General features: G+C 34.8%; 1 protein-coding gene across 3 annotated transcripts; it reads right to left on the bottom strand.

Annotated features, from left to right (window-relative positions):
* Nucleotides 1-4,483: 4,483 nt before the first annotated feature.
* On the bottom strand, nucleotides 4,484-16,708 carry LOC143470563 (N-terminal kinase-like protein). 3 transcript variants are annotated; one of them, XM_076968779.1, is made up of 20 exons: nucleotides 16,505-16,708; nucleotides 13,314-13,447; nucleotides 11,487-11,616; nucleotides 11,284-11,380; nucleotides 10,965-11,100; nucleotides 10,761-10,851; nucleotides 10,461-10,616; nucleotides 9,939-10,097; nucleotides 9,634-9,774; nucleotides 9,452-9,532; nucleotides 9,217-9,372; nucleotides 8,599-8,730; nucleotides 8,390-8,522; nucleotides 8,057-8,188; nucleotides 7,811-7,962; nucleotides 7,208-7,321; nucleotides 5,814-5,979; nucleotides 5,544-5,668; nucleotides 5,280-5,433; nucleotides 4,484-5,076 (listed from the first exon to the last, which is right to left on the bottom strand). In XM_076968779.1, exons 1-20 carry the CDS (start codon nucleotides 16,619-16,621, stop codon nucleotides 4,949-4,951), a joined length of 2,634 nt encoding a protein of 877 aa, XP_076824894.1. In that variant the 5' UTR covers nucleotides 16,622-16,708; the 3' UTR covers nucleotides 4,484-4,948. The 3 variants fall into 3 exon arrangements, with proteins under 3 accessions (XP_076824894.1, XP_076824895.1, XP_076824896.1); XM_076968780.1 differs by lacking the exon at nucleotides 7,208-7,321; XM_076968781.1 differs by lacking the exons at nucleotides 13,314-13,447; nucleotides 16,505-16,708 and having other exon boundaries at nucleotides 11,284-11,376; nucleotides 11,487-11,576.
* Between the last annotated feature and the right edge of the window lie 614 nt (nucleotides 16,709-17,322).

The following is a 17,322-nucleotide window of genomic DNA, read 5'->3' as shown; positions in this document are numbered from 1 at the left end:
ACTTAGCATCCAATTACAGCACACTGTACACAAGAACCAAATGCCAAATCTAAGGCAACTAAAATTGAAAAAGATGATCAAGGATGGTGATCAAAGGATGATCAAGGATGATCAAGGACATGCCTATTTTTTCTTGTCAAGATTTGTCACTTTTTGAAACGATTCACGGTGAAGTGTGTGTAAAAAGTTGTTAAATTTCAGCACAAAATGCTCACACTTGTAAATGCAAAAGAGATTTTGTCACATCCTATTACAGTTAGTAGGAAAATTGAAAATCATGCAGCTAACACACAAACCAACCTTGCAGAAAAGCTGTGTAATGCCTTCAGAAATGGGTACGTTGCATTCACTACAGACATATGGACAAGCCAGCATAAGCAGTGACCATTTCTAACAAGAACAGTTGGGTGACTAACGATCGGAAAATATTTTAAAAGCAATGTGAATTGCACAAAAGAAGAAAACAGAAGTAAATGTGAAAGCGGGCATTAAGTCAGTATTTTCAGTCAATGGCATCTTCAACGAACTAAATGTGTCTAACTTTACTACCCCGGCCAAGTTTTACACAATTTTTGCTTTGCGAGAGGTAGAACACTTGAATTGCGTTGCCCACATTTTAAACACTATTTTTTAAACAATCTTTGGTCCGGTATATTAAAAAGTCGTATTTGCAAAACCTGCCGGGCCTCAATTTAAAACAAAGCTTAAGACACACACTTGGATTCAATTTTCCTCATGTTTTCGTTTGTTCAAGAACAGTTTATGAAAATCCACCAAACACTGATGCAGCATTCACCAAAAGATTCTTGGGTATGCAAAATCATCACGACCATTTCTTTAACTCTCTTGTCGGAATTTTATTTAGCCACGTGCAGTTTACAAGGGCATTCGCAACCAACACTTAACCTAGTTATACCTCTGATGGCAAAATTTAATCACTGCAAATTGATTGGTGGGAAAGATTGGAAATCGCAACCCTAAAGCAGACCTGCAGATCAAATCTAGACAAATTTTGTAAAAAAATTGTTTACAAATTATCTTGAATAACTGCAGCAACTCGAAGTACTTCAGCTGTATCATTCAGCGTGATCGTCAGCATGCAACAACATTCTTCAATGGTGGAAAGAGTAAGCTGCCTTGTGTCCTCGTTTTGCAAAATATCATATAGTAGGTAATGTTTTATGTGTTATGGCCACCAACGCGACAAGTGAACAAAATTTCAGCCTAGCAGGCCATGTTGTCAACAAAAGACATTCTGCTACAAAAGAGAAGCAGCATTTATAAACAATACTTTATTTGTTCACAGTTCTTTAAAAACATGCAGTTTTGAATTTAATAAATAAACAAAAAATTTGAATAAATTATTTTGTAAATCGAGTCAAGTCAACTGAAATTTCTACATTAACACGAGTCAAGTCTTTTAAGCACTGAACTACATATCAAGTCTTTCTAAGCCTGACTTAAGTCAAGTCATTGACTCGAGTCATTCCATTTCTGATACATACAGATTCTAATGAAGACAAACCACACATAAATAAAAAAAAAAACTTGGTAGGCTATTTCCGGGACATGGGCCACTAGGGCATGTAATGCATCTTTTCAAACTAATTGTATTTAAAATTCCCAAAGCTCAAAGTAACTATTTTATCAACTTCATGACATATATTGCTTACAAACAGTACAAAATAAGTGATGTTTGTTAGCACAATAGATACTTGGATATTCTTAAACTTTCTTTCAATAACCACTGTATAAAGTCATCTAATGAGAAGCTATACTCGTGAATAGTTCAGCAGTCGAGGAAGGATCATAAGAGATAAGTTTTAAAAAATTCAAGCCTTAACAGTGGTCACGTAGTTTCTTTTACCTTTGTATATACATTTGGTTATATAACTGCTTACGATATTATCGGAGAGTTGCCAAAAATTATCTCTTGTTTGAAAAATAGGAAAAGACCATATACCTTGGATCTTCTTCCTAGTTTTATTGAGTGTGCTTCACTTTGTATGTGGCAAGAATATATATAACTGAGCAAGTGGTTGTCATGTCATTTATGCATAGCAAATAGCGGTTGGTGCGCCAAATAGTGTTTTTTGGATTTGGTCTAAAACCAAATTTATGAAAAAAACAACTATTTTGGCCCATGCAAGTATTGGTATTCGTATGGTAAAAGTGAATCAAACAGTGCGTATAGATCACTGCTTAAATAGCCTATAGTTAAGGAAATACGATAGCTGAACTGATATATTGGTAATTGTAAGTTGAAACAAAAAAGTAAAAAAAAAACATGCTTAGGTTTCCTATTACAAGTAAGAACAACCATATCTAAATCGCAACAATCATATAGGATTGTGCCACTTCTTTTTACCTTATTACACCATATTTCACATAGCCTTTAGTAAACTTAACAATATGGTATTATAACTACAGTTAACCACACACCGTCAAGCAAGTTTATTTGTCATTACGTTTAAATAACTTGGTTATCAACTGAAAAGCCAAAATTTATACTGGTTGTCGGTCGAAATTTCTAAGAAACAGTAGACACTATTTGCATGTTCTTAATTTTGGTCTCTCATTGGTCCAAAATGGCGTACTAAAGAGTTAAAAAGCTCAAAATCGGAATAAGAAATATCCTTATTTTTAAGGCACAAGGACAAACAATATTTACTAAGACACAATCCTTCAAAATAAGGACAAATCTTAGAAATAAGGATGGTATGGCAACCTTGCTCACGTTCCTAGTCCTAGCCGTCAAAATTTTTTTTATTGACTTTAGACTGGTTTTCCCCCCTAGTGTGTCCTATGAGAATTAATCGGAGGGATCGAGGGAGCAATAACGTAGCTGGTGGCAAGTTCTACCGGTTTGTGACTCACACGCTGACATGAAATATTTACTTTACTCTTTCTTATATAATGTCACAAAACGTTGGTGGCAATAAACCAAAGACTAGATGTAATATATTCTTCTTTACTAACAGAAAAAAACAGGATGTTTGAAGATAAAATGAAAAAGGTTTGCATTTAGACTTGCTGTATTGTTGAAAATAAGACAAACTAAGTCAATGCAAGCCAAAACTTATGGACTTTGTTAGGAATCCAAACAACAACATTTAATTCTAAAAAATATACTTCTTCAAAACAAGGACAAATCTCAGACATAAGGATGGTATGGAAGTCGTGCACCAGTGTTCAACTTCAAAAGTGCTTGGGTGCCATGGCGCCAAAAATTCTACTGAATGGACCCCCATAAAACAATCGCTTTTAACACTTAATCAATTCGTTTATTAGTCTATTGGCAACTTGAAATTTAACTCAAATATGAAGTAAAATCTTTTATACATCCGTTCAGAAGGAGATCTTCTTCCGATTTTGGAAAAAAGTTCTACGAAATCATTAGAGCATACCCATTTTCTTATTCGCTTTCTGACTAGGCCTAGTGGGTAAAAAGCTCTACCGAAAAATCATAAATTATAGCCTAGAGATGAGTAGATGGTAAGTAAAAGACAAAATACCTCATCACACACGTAGAGTTCAACAAGTTAGATGTTGTCTTTCTAAGACTAGCGCACCTTAGGTGCGTGTCACTAAAAAAGTCATGTCATGAAAAGCAGTATTGAGTGCGGGTATGCCAAACTCTGCAGTCTGCCTACCAATACCGTTAGCACACTTTTAGCATAATTTCTTGATGTCTTTTCGTGACATTTGTCAGGCAATTAGTTCACCCTAGGGTTAGGCTAGCCTATATACCATTTTACTCTTACTTTGAGCCATTTCTGCATACATAAAGTAGCTTATGTCTGTAAGGTGCCATTTGAGAATTTAAGTTTAAAGCAAACAATCCAAGCGTTAAATACTTGGGACAATGCCAACATGTATTGTATTACGTAACAAACAACATCAAATAAAACCTAACAAAGCAAGCAGCAATGAAAATCCTATTCGTCGTAATTGTTTCTTGCAATGCGTTGAATAAACTAAATTTAGTGTGTATAGTTATATTTTAACTGAGCGATTCTTTCCTGAAACAAAGGATGTGATTTTTATTTTGTCATTAACACCACAGAACCATTGATGATGATATCATTGTCACATGACGTGTCACGCTAGGAATTAGGTCAACTGACGCATGAAGGCTTTTTTGTATACTTCCCGAATGAAGAATGTTTTCTGTTGTTTATGAAATGCTAAGTGTATCATGATGTTGTAGTATGTGTCTTTGTACCACTTAAACTACCGGAAACCAATGCTTGTCAGTGTACAAATATCGACATTTGTGTTTTTAGAAATATACCGAATTTGACGCTGATCACCAGCACTCAAACTGAACAGAAAAGAGAAGTGTTGTTAATTCCTTTCCCAAATATGAACAAATTAGCATCGTGTAGCGTTTACGAGCACCGTAATAGTGCTTTAATTTATGAACCAGACGATAGAAGGAATCCGAATATCTGACGTCGTGTTATGCAGGTTACACAAAGCCTTGAAGGAAATAAATGTATATTTTTATTGCACAAAGCATAGGTCACTTGTAGCACGATAAGATACAGTACAAAAATGGCCAAACACAAGAGAGAATATTTTACTAATAACAGAATTATAGAAACTTGTCGTTTTCTTATTGGTCTTTCTGAATCGCGCCATGCGGCAGTTAAAACACTCATGCATGCTCAGCAGCCAAACTTTAGCAATCCGATATAACATGGGGGGCAAATGCCATAAAACAGTAATTATACTTATTGATTTTATCAGCACACAAATGATAATGTCTAAGTACAATAAACTTAAAGTAAAATGCTTGATTAGCATACCGACGAAAAATGAACCACAGGGTGAAAACGATAGTAATGTTTGTAGGCTGGACCCAATCTTATTTCTCCACACACGACAATGTACCATTGTACCTAACCTGGAACCGCGCAAAAGTTGGTAGGAAATTGTTACAAACTCAGTCACATTTTCGTGCACCTAACTTTCCAGATGCACTTTTTGCTGCTCTTTTTTCTTGTAATTGCTTCTGTCGTAACTTTCGTTTTTCTTCGCGCTCAAGCTTCAATTTGTCCGCTTTCGACAAAACTAAAGATTCAAAGAATAAAGATGTATAAAAATCACAGTATAAATGAGAAAAACACAATTACAACTGAAAGACACAAGATAGACGTGGTAAATGGCCCACGATTCGTCAGTTGATGGAACCACAAAAGTCTCAATAAAGACATCATTCAGAAAAGGTTAGGATTTCAAGTTGAAGTCTCCAGCAGTTAAATTAAATTACTGACCTTCCTGCGTACTATCATCACCCCATCCACTAGTATCCCACTCATCTTGATTCCACCCATCCTCCTTTTCCTTTGCAATCGGTTTGGTTACTGCACTGGGTTTGGTCATGCTAGTTTTGGTAAGTCTTGCTTTGGTATTGTTTTGCACTATAGCCTTTGTATAAATTCTTGTGATTAAACTTTTGAAAATCAAATTGTTTCAGCCAATTGCACCAACTTGATGTATATTATTTTTCCATAGTACTAGGTTGTATCTTAGTTTACCTTTTTGGGTTTTGCCGTAAATGCACCAAAAAAATTATCTTCTGTTGTTTTCACATCTTTTGACCAGTTGTACGAGCTTGTAGGAGTGAAGGCAGAGTCTTTGGTACTTGTAGTTTTGTCTTCCACTAAATTAAGCATAGTTTTTAAGTTTAAAGCAGGGGTTCCAAGCTTGTTAATTAAAGATCGTCAACGATGCACCGTTAAGGAACTTCTGGTACAGAGGGATGTTTATATGCAGGATGTTACGTTGAGCTAAATTTTTCAACAAACCTTGGCTGTCATCATCTTGGAAAGAGCTATCTTCCCATCCTCCTCCCCCCCAATCATTATAAACGTCTTCAATATCTTCCTTAGTTGTAGTATTGTTCCAGGACGAGCTGTCCCATCCATCACAATTATCTTCATCTTTATCCTCCACTTTCTCAGCAAAATCTTTCTGATGATCAAAATAGAAGATTTAGCGAAGGTACAAGTACACTGGAAATGGTATTATTATCTTTATCCTCATACTGAGAAAAGTCTTTGCACAATTTAAACGCAGCAATGGTTCCTCATTGCTTGGGCTTGTCTTTGTGCAAGTTCTTACGGACACATACATTTTTTCTTTGGTTTGTGATTTTTCATACTTTATTTTCCGAATTTGGAGATATTCATTGGGACCGCTAAACAGAAGAAAATGTCACTAATACCTTGCCCGAGGACATTACAGCAGTAGCGCTACTGTGTATCGAACACAGGCCGCATTATTGCAACGTCATCACTTTACCAAATTTGCTACTGAGCCAACAAAACTTATAAATAATAATTACAAATTTTATGATAATAACCAATATCATCATAATGAGTTGAATAAAATAACTCAACTACTCAAGATTAACTACTAAAATTCTAGCATAACCGTTCAACTGACAGTAGCAGATTTGCATAACTGTGTGCAAACATGGTAAAATAACTGATTGAAATATACCGTGCTTCTCAAAGAAAATGATTGTGGAAATAAGCAAATGCAGATTTTCTTCGTCAAGTAAACCTTGTCGATTTTGTTTAAAAATATCATTTTTGCTTCAATTGTTGAAACAAAAAGAAACATAGAAAACTTATTCTTGGAATTGTTAAGATTACAAGATGATGATACACGTCAAATAAATTGAAGCTATCCCTGTATTAGCTTCGATGAACTTCCCAAAAGCCAAAAATACAAAACCCAATCTTAGTTATGGAAAAACCTTGCAGTTCAAAACCTGCCTGAAAGTTAAAATATAATGAAACAAAAAAACAGTTTAACTAGCACAATACACAGAACATTGATGCCTACCGCAGTTTTTCAGAAAGTACCTTGTTAGGTAAAAAAATGCTAGTATCTTTTAACACAAAAAGAATACTATTTCATAATTCAGTTGAAATGATCATAGCAAAACTATTGTCAACCATGCAAGCTGCAGCAGTATCTAGTTAGTGCAAACAGTAGCAAAATTACTACAATATGCAAGGAGCCACACTACATAAAACTGGTGACACTGAATATCTTTAAAATAACATTGCGCAATCAAATGTGTTATTAGTAGCACTGGCTGCTGTCAGAAAGCACCTCTAAAACATGACAACTAAAATAAGTGCACTGTTCCTGCAAAATAAGACATATTTTGCTGTTGACTGTTCAATACCTTAACAGCAGGATTACTTAAGTTGTGCCAGATGTCCTCTTCCATAGCTTTCAGCTGCTGTGATGTAATGAGCTTTTTTGGTTTCAAGTATTCTTGGGATAAATCGCCTTCTGACTGTGTATTAATTTTCTTTGGTGGTTCATAATCGTTTTCATATTGAAAAGCCACCACAAACACAACATGCCCAAAAGAACAGAGATGAATCAGTACGCATGGTTGATCAGACATTTATGAAATTAAAGTGTTAAGTGATGCTACTTGTAAGAAAACAAGCACAGTTGCAGGTTACATAAAAATATATGTGTAAATCAATTATATCCATGCCTTTTAAGCATTTTTTCAACAATAAAAATGATAAACGTCATCATAACACACTTTGCTGTAATATAAATGTTGTCATGAGATATGTTCTTTTCAGTTTCATCTGCGAAATGTCTTAACATGATCGCATCAAGCACTCAAAAACAATGTTCTATCTTCAGTAAGGGAAATTACTTGATTTTAGTCGTTTTGTAAATTAGCAAAAAGTTATACGTCATACATCTTCGGTTAGAGCTACATAAAAATAATATGTTAAACAAAACAAAATATTAAAAAGATTACCTCAACACTATTCCACTCTTGGTCCTCCCAGCCATCACCGCTATTCTGCTGATTATCCTCCACTAAAGGCTCTATATGTTCTTGTTTGGCCTTGATAGGATCAGAATTTGCCGAAGGGGTTGGCACACTCAAAGTAACTTTTTCATCCTTTCCTATTGCATGTAACCAAAAAAAGAAATTGATCTGAAAGTGGAAAGTAAAGCAACATAACAGCAACATTTTAAATCCAAGTTCTTGTAAGTTTACCTGCATTGGTCGGGGCTGGTGCAGATTTGCTTGTATACAGTTTTGATGTGATGGAAGTGACCCCGGTTGACATCCACCCTGTCCAACTCGCTGGTGTATTTGATGCAGTCGAAGCAGATGCTGCAGTTTCATCTGAATAGATTATGAAATGTAATAGGTTATTAGAAAAAGCAATATACTTTACCGCTACGTTAAGGTTTGTTCACTTTGCACTTGATGATATGCCTATTTGTATAGAAAAATATGTGATATCATGGTAAAACCATCCCAACCTAGAAGATTTCACGTAAATTTGTCACTTTCTAACACCACGATATTGTATTAAATACTCACTCATTTTTGCAGCTTCTTCTGGATTGTTTGAAGCTTTTTCCAGTTTCTCTATGAAAACTCTTATTGTTTTGAAAGCATTATCGCGAACCTGTTTATCTGGATCAACAGTGGTTCCACAAAGAGCTGGCAGAGCCTGTTTGCAGAAAAAAAATCTTGATAAAATAGAATCCATAGGTCAGTCCAAGAGTAGTCTACTTTCTTTAGCATACCTTGGTTGCACAGTCGGCTGTATTAAAATATTGGATAGTATTACACATTGCCAAAATACCAGCTACCCTAGCTGCTGGAAATGGGTCTTTCATTGCACGAGCAAATGCTGAAGATATGACTTTGTGTCGTGTCTGTCAAGTACAAGCTTCCCATTAACTAATTAAAAACAGTATTTTCAAACATTTTAGCAAATGTGAATTTAATGAAAAATAAAATTTCAAATACATGACAAATAATAATCACACCATAATATGGATTAAAACTACAACAAAGAAATCATAATATGAAAAGTCATAATTATTCAAGATATCACAATATTATTCCAACTGATATTTAGTGAAATCGGTGACAGAGTGAATGTGGAACACTGACCGGAGTTAGCCATTGCAAAAGAGAATAGCATTTCAAAAATTTAAAATTGTCAATAATTCTGATATTACAAAATAACTTTGGGAGATGGGTTTATAGCGTAGCATCAAATAAAATCCTAGATATTGCCAAAATTGTGCAATAAGGCTTCTATACCATGAATCCATGATTTGTATTATTCGGGCATTGCAGCGTTGGGTTTGATCGAGATAGAAAGCCCAAATCGGCACAAAATAACTTGCACTTACGGCAGGATTTAGATAGGCAACCATTTTACCCAGACAGACAGTAGTATTTGTTCTTATTGGTCCTTGGTCATCACGCGATTGCAAACGAGCAAAATGCTTCATTAGTTCATTGTTCAGATTGTTGTCACTCAGTTTAGGTGCTAAAAGAAGCATTCCCTGTAATAGTGGACAAAATACTTACTAGTAAATCAACCAATGCAGCTTTCAAAAGATTTTAAAGGAATACAAAACTTGCCTTGACTGATTGTTCTCTGATTGCTGGGTTAGTGTCCATAAACCCAGTTACCATGTTAGGAAAAACCTGAGAATTAACCACCTAAAATCCAAAAAAATGAGTTATTAACATAATGTATGTTACTGGGAGTTTGCATTACAAGCATCTACTTTTATTTAAATATAGCTATGCATATGACATACGACTGGTTGAAGATGCTCAGCAAAAAGAGGGAGCTGTCTAAGCAGGTGTATCCTTGTCGCCCTGTCTGTTGAAGAAAAGAGTTTGACAACGCATGGGACGATTTGTGCTTGGTACTCAGCTGCATCCAAAAGCTTTCCTAGCTATATGTTTCAGTGTTAGACAATAGTTTACTTGGAATGCAAATGTATGTATATTTATCTAACACCCAGTGTTTTATAAACTACTCAACATTGCTGAAACTTCAAAAGACAAATTATTATGTTTCATCAATGTCTTTCTGAACTGAAATAATATCTATGCGTACTTTAAATAAAGGAGGTAGGACAGCAGGGCCCCCATTTCCAAACTGAAAGGCATTTAAAAGTTGGGGAAGTATTTTGTGCTTGCTGTAATCGCGAGGAAAATTATCAAGGTGATTTGTAAGGTCGTTGAAGAAGGTAGTCTGCTCGTGAGGCTCTTTGATCTAAAGACAGTATTGTTTAAAAAAGCATTTAATTACTACATTCCAATGCAATATATTTAAAAAGTTCCAATCAATTTTTGGTTGGCAAACAAAGTTAGAGCAGCCAATTCGTCAAATACAGGTTAAGTGCAAAATATTCTTTAAAAATAATAGCAATTATAAAAATATATTTTTATTACTACAAAAGTATGGGTTTATGATTATTGAAAACAAATCAAAGATTTGATTGTTGTCTTGATGTAGTGATAACTCATGTAAAAACTTACAAACCAAATAACACAAAACAGAATTGAGATAAATACCACAGTAATATTAGTTGGGCTCGGCCAGTATAATTAAAAACTGAAATAGAAATTACCACACCTGAATTTCTTCAAGAAATAAATTAGTTTGAACAAAGTGGTTGTTCATAAAAGATTCATGCAATTTGCAGTTGTCTAAAAACTTGTCAGGACTAGGACGAGTGATAGGATTGGCAGATACCAACTCACAATAACTTCTGACTAACGACTTTGGTATCTGCAAACAATTACGATCAGAACAATAGTTTTACACAATGTGACCAAGTTAATTTTATAGAGTTAGAATTGCTTTCAAAATTTGTTCATACCGAGAAAATACATAATTAGTGAATAAAAACAACTGCGAAAATCCAAAGCCAACCTTGCCAATAACTTTCAACGAAGAAGTTCGAGGTAAACTGCTATTAAATGTCTCCCAAATTAAACATCCCAAACCCCACATATCTGCAGACCTGTTGAAATTATACTGATGCAAAATCACATAACATAACATAACATCGTATCGATCATAATTATAAACTATAAATACAGATTGGAATAACTGAACCAGTGCAGCAGGACAGACCACTTGGTTGTCTTCTTTGATCGTCCAGAAGAATTTGTCTTTTCAGGAGGATCATAACGTTCCAATGCAGGCAAAGTCTTAATAGGTGGTATGTTACTTCCTTCTCCAGACGCAGGGTACATGTAGTCAATGCCACCTTAAAAAGAACAACTATGATACATGTTATTTTTTGATTTTGTTATTATTATTGTGACATGATATATTACTGACAACTTTTACTTGCCAATTAAATGGCAAAAATTGAATTGATACCACTTTATTTTACAAACCACTTAAATAACTTTTGAGTGACATAAAAATTATTTCTGACAGCACAAACCTAATTTCCATTCACCAGCAGCATCAACAAACATCGATGACATGCATACATTATTATGTATCAGGTTGACAGTGTTCAGGAGAAAGCTAAGGCCTTTCTGAAAGAAAAGGAAATACTTATGGTATCAGGGGAGCGCACACTTAACGTGCAAGTGCTATTGCCTTAAATCAACAATAAGCAGTATATAACTTTCTGCTTCATACCACAATCTGATGAAGTCCCCACGCCACACCCAATTCAATCATTTTCGGGTTAGATTCATTTTCTTTTAGGTGCCGACTGAGTGGCATTACACGTTCGGTCACCATGTAGATGCATTTATCAGTTTCTAGGCTGCAATACAGAATATAATTGTGCACTGAATGGAAAAGTAATGAAACCCTAAGTTGAAGATAATAACACCTTTACTACAAGCTAGAGCCCTACAAAAGCTCAGATATTGAGTTTAAAAACATGGTTTTATGAAAAAAATAGATTAACATAAATTAAAATGAAGAGAAATCTCTATGTAAGAAAGAAATCAATGGTGAAGAAAAAGAAAGAAACATTCCAAGAATAAATATTAGTACCAAGAAACTAGCACTCATTTTATCTTAAAAGTTAAAACGCCTGCAAAAATGTTTGTTAGTTTCTAAGCTATAATATTTAGTCATCGCATAGTCCACACTTTACACGACAAAAACCATTCCAATCTTTGGTGTACAGTTTACTGAATTTCCAAAAAAAACATTTTAGGGGACCGTAAATGTTTTTATGTCTTCATTTGTTTTCAATAATCGCAGGTTTTTTATTGCAACTCCTTATCAGCCATAGGATAACCGTTGCAAGATCAAGTGCCACGAAAGCTACGAGCAGCATTGTTATAAAACAATGACCGTAAACAAGAACAAACATAACCAACTTTTTTTGCGAAGAACCTGATAATTGAGCAAACTTGTTTATCTGTATAATAGTGTTTAAGCTAAGTGGCAGCACTGACCAGATCCGGCCTGTGGGCCATGGTGTGGTGACCCCTATTCAAAAACATAATGGGCTGATCGTGAAACACAGTTGGAGTTGATTGTCATTCTGGTTATTAAGCATTGAGAGAAAACTTCCGATGGCCTATTTCAATTGTTGTTTAATGGAGTTGTAAAAGCAAAGTTACATTAACCACGTAAGCTATATCAAGATAATGCTTGAGAGAAAATATGTTACAAAAAGCATTATGATGTGAGTACAGTTTTGGCACCTACGTAATATGAGCTTTGTTTATCAAAAAATCTAAATGATTCTTGCACCATAGAATAAGCGGGTTATACGTCATTTCAAAACTGTACGCCATGCCAACCTTTTTCCTTGGCTTGTTTACATAAAACGAGCTATTTTTTGTTGGATTATATCAGTCCATAAAAAACTACGTGCGTAGTTTAAAATATATTATGAAAGTTATGAAGTCATCAATAGTGACACAACAAAGCGTATGTTATTCCACTCTTTTTAGCTATGTAATGACATGAACAGCGTGGTAAATCAAAGTGCTATGCACCAAGAAAGTACTGCACACCATCGAGTACTTTGCAATCTGGCGAAGGAAAGAAGTCATAATGAAATTTACCATATCTTCGAATACTTTGATTATGAGAATACATTTCATTGTGAACAGTTTTAATCATTTTTTGAGGCTTAAAAGAACAACACTTCTGTACTTCCCCTTTAGGCAATCTTAAGTATGCCACTGCATATGACATACAGTATGTTTGCTATATATGAAACTCGCAGTGTTCTTTACTTTTAAAACATTTAAGAACTACCAAGCTTTGTTATGTTGGGAGTTGCGACTCGTGCATAGAATGAACACAAAAGCCAAAACAGTATATGGCATTTTATTATTCGGATATTTTAGTGGATACTACAACCATTTTCAATGTACCAGAAAAAAGTATATATACCAATGATACAGCGGGCTTTATAACTACAGTAGCATTTGAGAAGAAAAATGTAGGAATGTTTGGCAAGTTACTATTACAAAAACAACAACTAAAACTGACCTATCCAAGAAGGTCAAAACATTTGGGTGTCGGAGAGTCTTGAGTCTCTTTACCGAAGCCCGGGCTGTTTGACGATCAGTTTCATTATGTGATGTCACATCAAACATAAATACAGAGACAGGTTGTCCATTGCTCTAGAAAACAAAAAGATACAACTTACACATGGTAAAATAACCCAAAATTACTGTTTCTTTTTATGTCTGCTGTGAAATGACTTTTAGTTAAATTTGCCTGAGTTTGTTGTCAATGCTAATGCTTGTCATTGATCGAAAGTTTGCATCCAAACCAAGCACTAATTGTTAACTTTTACATTCATTGATTTTTGCACCATTCCCAGGTGGCAAGTAGCAATTATAGCATTAACGAATTTCATTTTAAATTTTTAGCTAAGCTGAGTTAATGTGCGTAACAATAACTCATAATTTTGTAACATGTTATGAAATATAGCTTTTTTGCTTGTGCAATGGAAGTTGTATTAGTTTAACAAGACTTACTACACTATAATGATAGTTCTTCCTTGCCCATTTGTTGAAACAACAAATTAAATTCTCAAGAATCGCTAGACAAATGGTTTCAAATAGGCCTGTAGGCCCTATACCAGGGGTGGCCAAACTTATTTACCAGTAGAACCAACTGCGACAAAGCCAAAATTTGAAGAGCCACACCAAAAAGCAAAATTGAATTTAATCACATGTTTAAGTTTATGCAACAAAAATTAATTAATTTCACAGGCTGGTGTTGTGGGTCTGCGTCTGAGCTGTGAGCTCCTTAAAATTTGGTTGATATGATGTTAGCACTGTTCGCATCGGCTTTTTCACTGTTGATTTGTCAGAACTGCACAATGCTTCGACTTCACAAACTTCATCACAGAATAAAATGATTCACAACAAAATGTAATAATGAAAATTGAAATCAGTTGGACTTTGGTTTTCTTCAGTTCTGGATATTTTAATGCTGGAACTTGTTTCCAAAACTCAACTGTAATCGGGGATTAGTGAACCATTTTTAAGCAAAGGTCTTCCTGTAGTTCCAGTAATCCCATTTCAACAACAAATGCTTCTGAAACCAATGGTTCGGAAACTGGACATCCATTGGTGATCATGTCAACCTCAAATGGGTTTACGAGAAAAGCAAAGCAGGGCTTCAGTTTTTGCAGACCATTAAATATTTCCTGGAAATCATCAAGCAGTTCTTGCAGCTTGTGTTTGTAGTCTGCTAGTTTCTTATATTGCAACATTAAATGCATTTATTCTACTGCTAAGGTTTGGAAAGTGACTGTATTTTTTGGACAATAGATCACTTTATTATGAAAATTGCTTGGGACAGATCTGAAACAAGCTTGTCTTTTCCTTGGAGTGCCATGTTCAAAGCTTGTAAATGGTGCATTATGTCTGTAAGAAACATCAAGTCTTGCATGTTGCATCCGCTCATGATCCTCCAGTTGAAGATAAGGCTTTTTAATTTCTTTAAGAAAAAACTAATTGCGCCTAACAGTTCAACGAATTTTCTCAGAACATTGCTGGTAGACAGCCTCCTCACAACACAATTAAACGAGACATCACTGGGTTTATCTTCGGGTTTCAAATTGTCAATACAATTTCTGATCTGTCAATGGGTTTTGCTGTTTGCGTGTATCAAATTAACAATTACAAGGATAGTTTTCATAATGTCTTCATAATGTCATAATGTTTCATAATATCTTGCTGTTAGGTGAGTGATGCAGTAAACCGGAAAAAAATCCAGAAAGTCCAATTCATCCTGCGTACTTTCCAACCATAGTAGGTTACCTTGGTTGCACCATTGCCTGTTGCAACACTGACAAGTTTATTGAGCGGAACTTTCTACAGTAGGGCGGGAAACAGCAGTTTGTGATATTAGCCGCCGAAGTTTTGCATTGTTAGGATCTAGCACTGCAATATACTGAGCTAAATTTTGCTTAATGAATTTGCCATCAGAATACGGATGTGTAGCCCTGGTGATATTCCACGATATAACAAAACTGGCTTCAGTTGTTTTATTAACTTCTTTGCTGTACGTTTTCAAGCAGGTCTGCTAAGCATTTAGTAACGATTTTAACCCCCTTAACTTACTCTTCCTCAATTCTGACTAAGGTGGATAATTATAGGAAAGGGTTTTGTGTTTTGTAATGATGTCTCAGGTTACTGATTTTGTAATGATTGACTAAGGCATGGCAGATAAGACACAACCATTTACTTCCATTATCAGTAAATGCAAACTCTTCCTCCCACTGTAGATTTAAAGTTCTGTTTTCATCTTCATACTTTCTCCTTTTACCCTTCAATGAAGTCATTTTCTTGAAAATTTTTCTACACCTAAGATTTCTGCAGTGTCACAAATATATATGCGTACATCCGACTGTGTTTTATAACTCTAAACTAGATTTTTATAGTTTCTCAACTGCAGTTTCTTTATGTCAGTTGCTTTGTGCATACTGAATTTATAATTCAACCGGTATCATTCAAAAATACGTTGACAGAGCAGGAAATAAAATTTTAATTGAGCCAATAGTTATGGCATAATGGAGAACTGATAAGAAAGAAACAAATTTAAATATTTTACTTGAAATTATGACCTGTTAAACTGAAGGGGTCACTTCCCAATAGAAAGACAATTTTGAGCCGGCAACACGGCGATTGTGACGATGTCGCACTCAAAGCGTCATATTAAAAAAGTAAGAAATTATCCGGTCCAATGCGCATGTGACGTCGATGTGGACTAGTTTGTTATTGTTTTGGCGATAGCTGGTTCCAGGTCTAGGCTAAGTTGTAAATTTTGGGTGGGTTTGAATTTTTGGTATTTTGGAGTATTTGTCCTAAAATTTCAAGCTAAAAACTTGTTGTAAAGTTTAGGCAGTTGTTATAGAAAACTGAGTACATGGATTCTGTCTAAATTAAGACTGTAGGCAGTCATAACCTAGATCTCGTTGCAAGCCAAAATTCAGAATAGGTTTATGATGTAGTTTTGCGATGGTAGCTTCTTGATTTAATGTACTTTGCATTGAAAAGCCTATCTCTTTGAATTGGGACATGACCCCTTAAAATAACGAATAAATTAAAACACGATGCACATTATTGCAAATAAAAAAATGAGTAAAAAGAGCCACACACAAAGGCCCAAAGAGTCGCATTCAGCTCACGAACCTCAGTTTGACCATGTGCCCTATATTGTACCTTTTGTTTTCCTTCATGTAAACTCCAAATGGATTGATCCGATTCAAGACCAATTATCTTTTCTCCTACTTCATACGGAAACCCTTTGGCAGGATCTCTTGAAAAGAATGACCACATTGTTGTACAATATTTTGGTGTTAGCAGGTCAGTGCTAAAAAATCTAAATAAGGAACAGCTTGCTTGAACTTTACAGAAAAAATAAATTTGGGTAAACTCAACATTAATTTAAGAAAACTGAGAATTTGTTCAACAAATAAATATCAGACTGCTACGGTTTATAAAATGCTCTATAAACTTAGTTAGCAGCACAAAAAGAATATTGCCAATACCAATACAATAGTTCATTTCAGTTCCACTGTTGTAGTCCTTGACATTGCACAGAACCAGAGATGTTTGTCATAAATTGGTATTTGTGACTAATGATTAGAATGTGCACTGCTTCCTTAATTCTTTATTTATTTTATATAAATTGGTGTTGAAGCAAACAATCTTGCCTTGCTTGCTTATTGTAAATTGGCATATGCTTAAAAAAATTTGGGGTACACATTAGAGTCATTCCATGTATAATCAACCAATTTTTTTAAAATTTGTAACCACTACTCTTGGATTTTGATAATTTCAATATATGTTATAGACCTTGGAAAAACCTGAAGATTAAAAAAAATTTTGAAAATATCTCCAGGCGTTTTCGAGTTATTCAAATTTGAATTTTTTCGCCACACGATGGCGTTTGGTTAGTGAGCATTGGTCACGCTTTATGATTTTCTTTAATATCTTTATTTCTGAAGGTAGAATAATGAAACAAATGTCGAATTCAC

The sequence above is a fragment of the Clavelina lepadiformis genome, chromosome 9 (genome assembly GCF_947623445.1).
Source record: "Clavelina lepadiformis chromosome 9, kaClaLepa1.1, whole genome shotgun sequence".
NCBI lineage: Eukaryota > Metazoa > Chordata > Ascidiacea > Aplousobranchia > Clavelinidae > Clavelina > Clavelina lepadiformis.
The sequence above is the reverse complement of the archived record's forward strand: the minus strand, read 5'-3'. Positions and strand labels throughout refer to the sequence as shown.

What these genes read in the sequence shown, in the direction of transcription:
- LOC143470563 (XM_076968779.1), bottom strand. Translation starts at nt 16,621, where the DNA reads ATGTGGTCATTCTTTTCAAGAGATCCTGCCAAAGGGTTTCCGTATGAA. An exon ending in TGCTGGTGAATGGAAATTAG is followed by an intron (nt 11,101 to 11,283) that starts GTTTGTGCTGTC and finishes GTTCTTTTTAAG; the next exon opens with GTGGCATTGACTACATGTAC. An exon ending in AAGAGTGGAATAGTGTTGAG is followed by an intron (nt 7,322 to 7,810) that starts GTAATCTTTTTA and finishes ATTAATACACAG; the next exon opens with TCAGAAGGCGATTTATCCCA.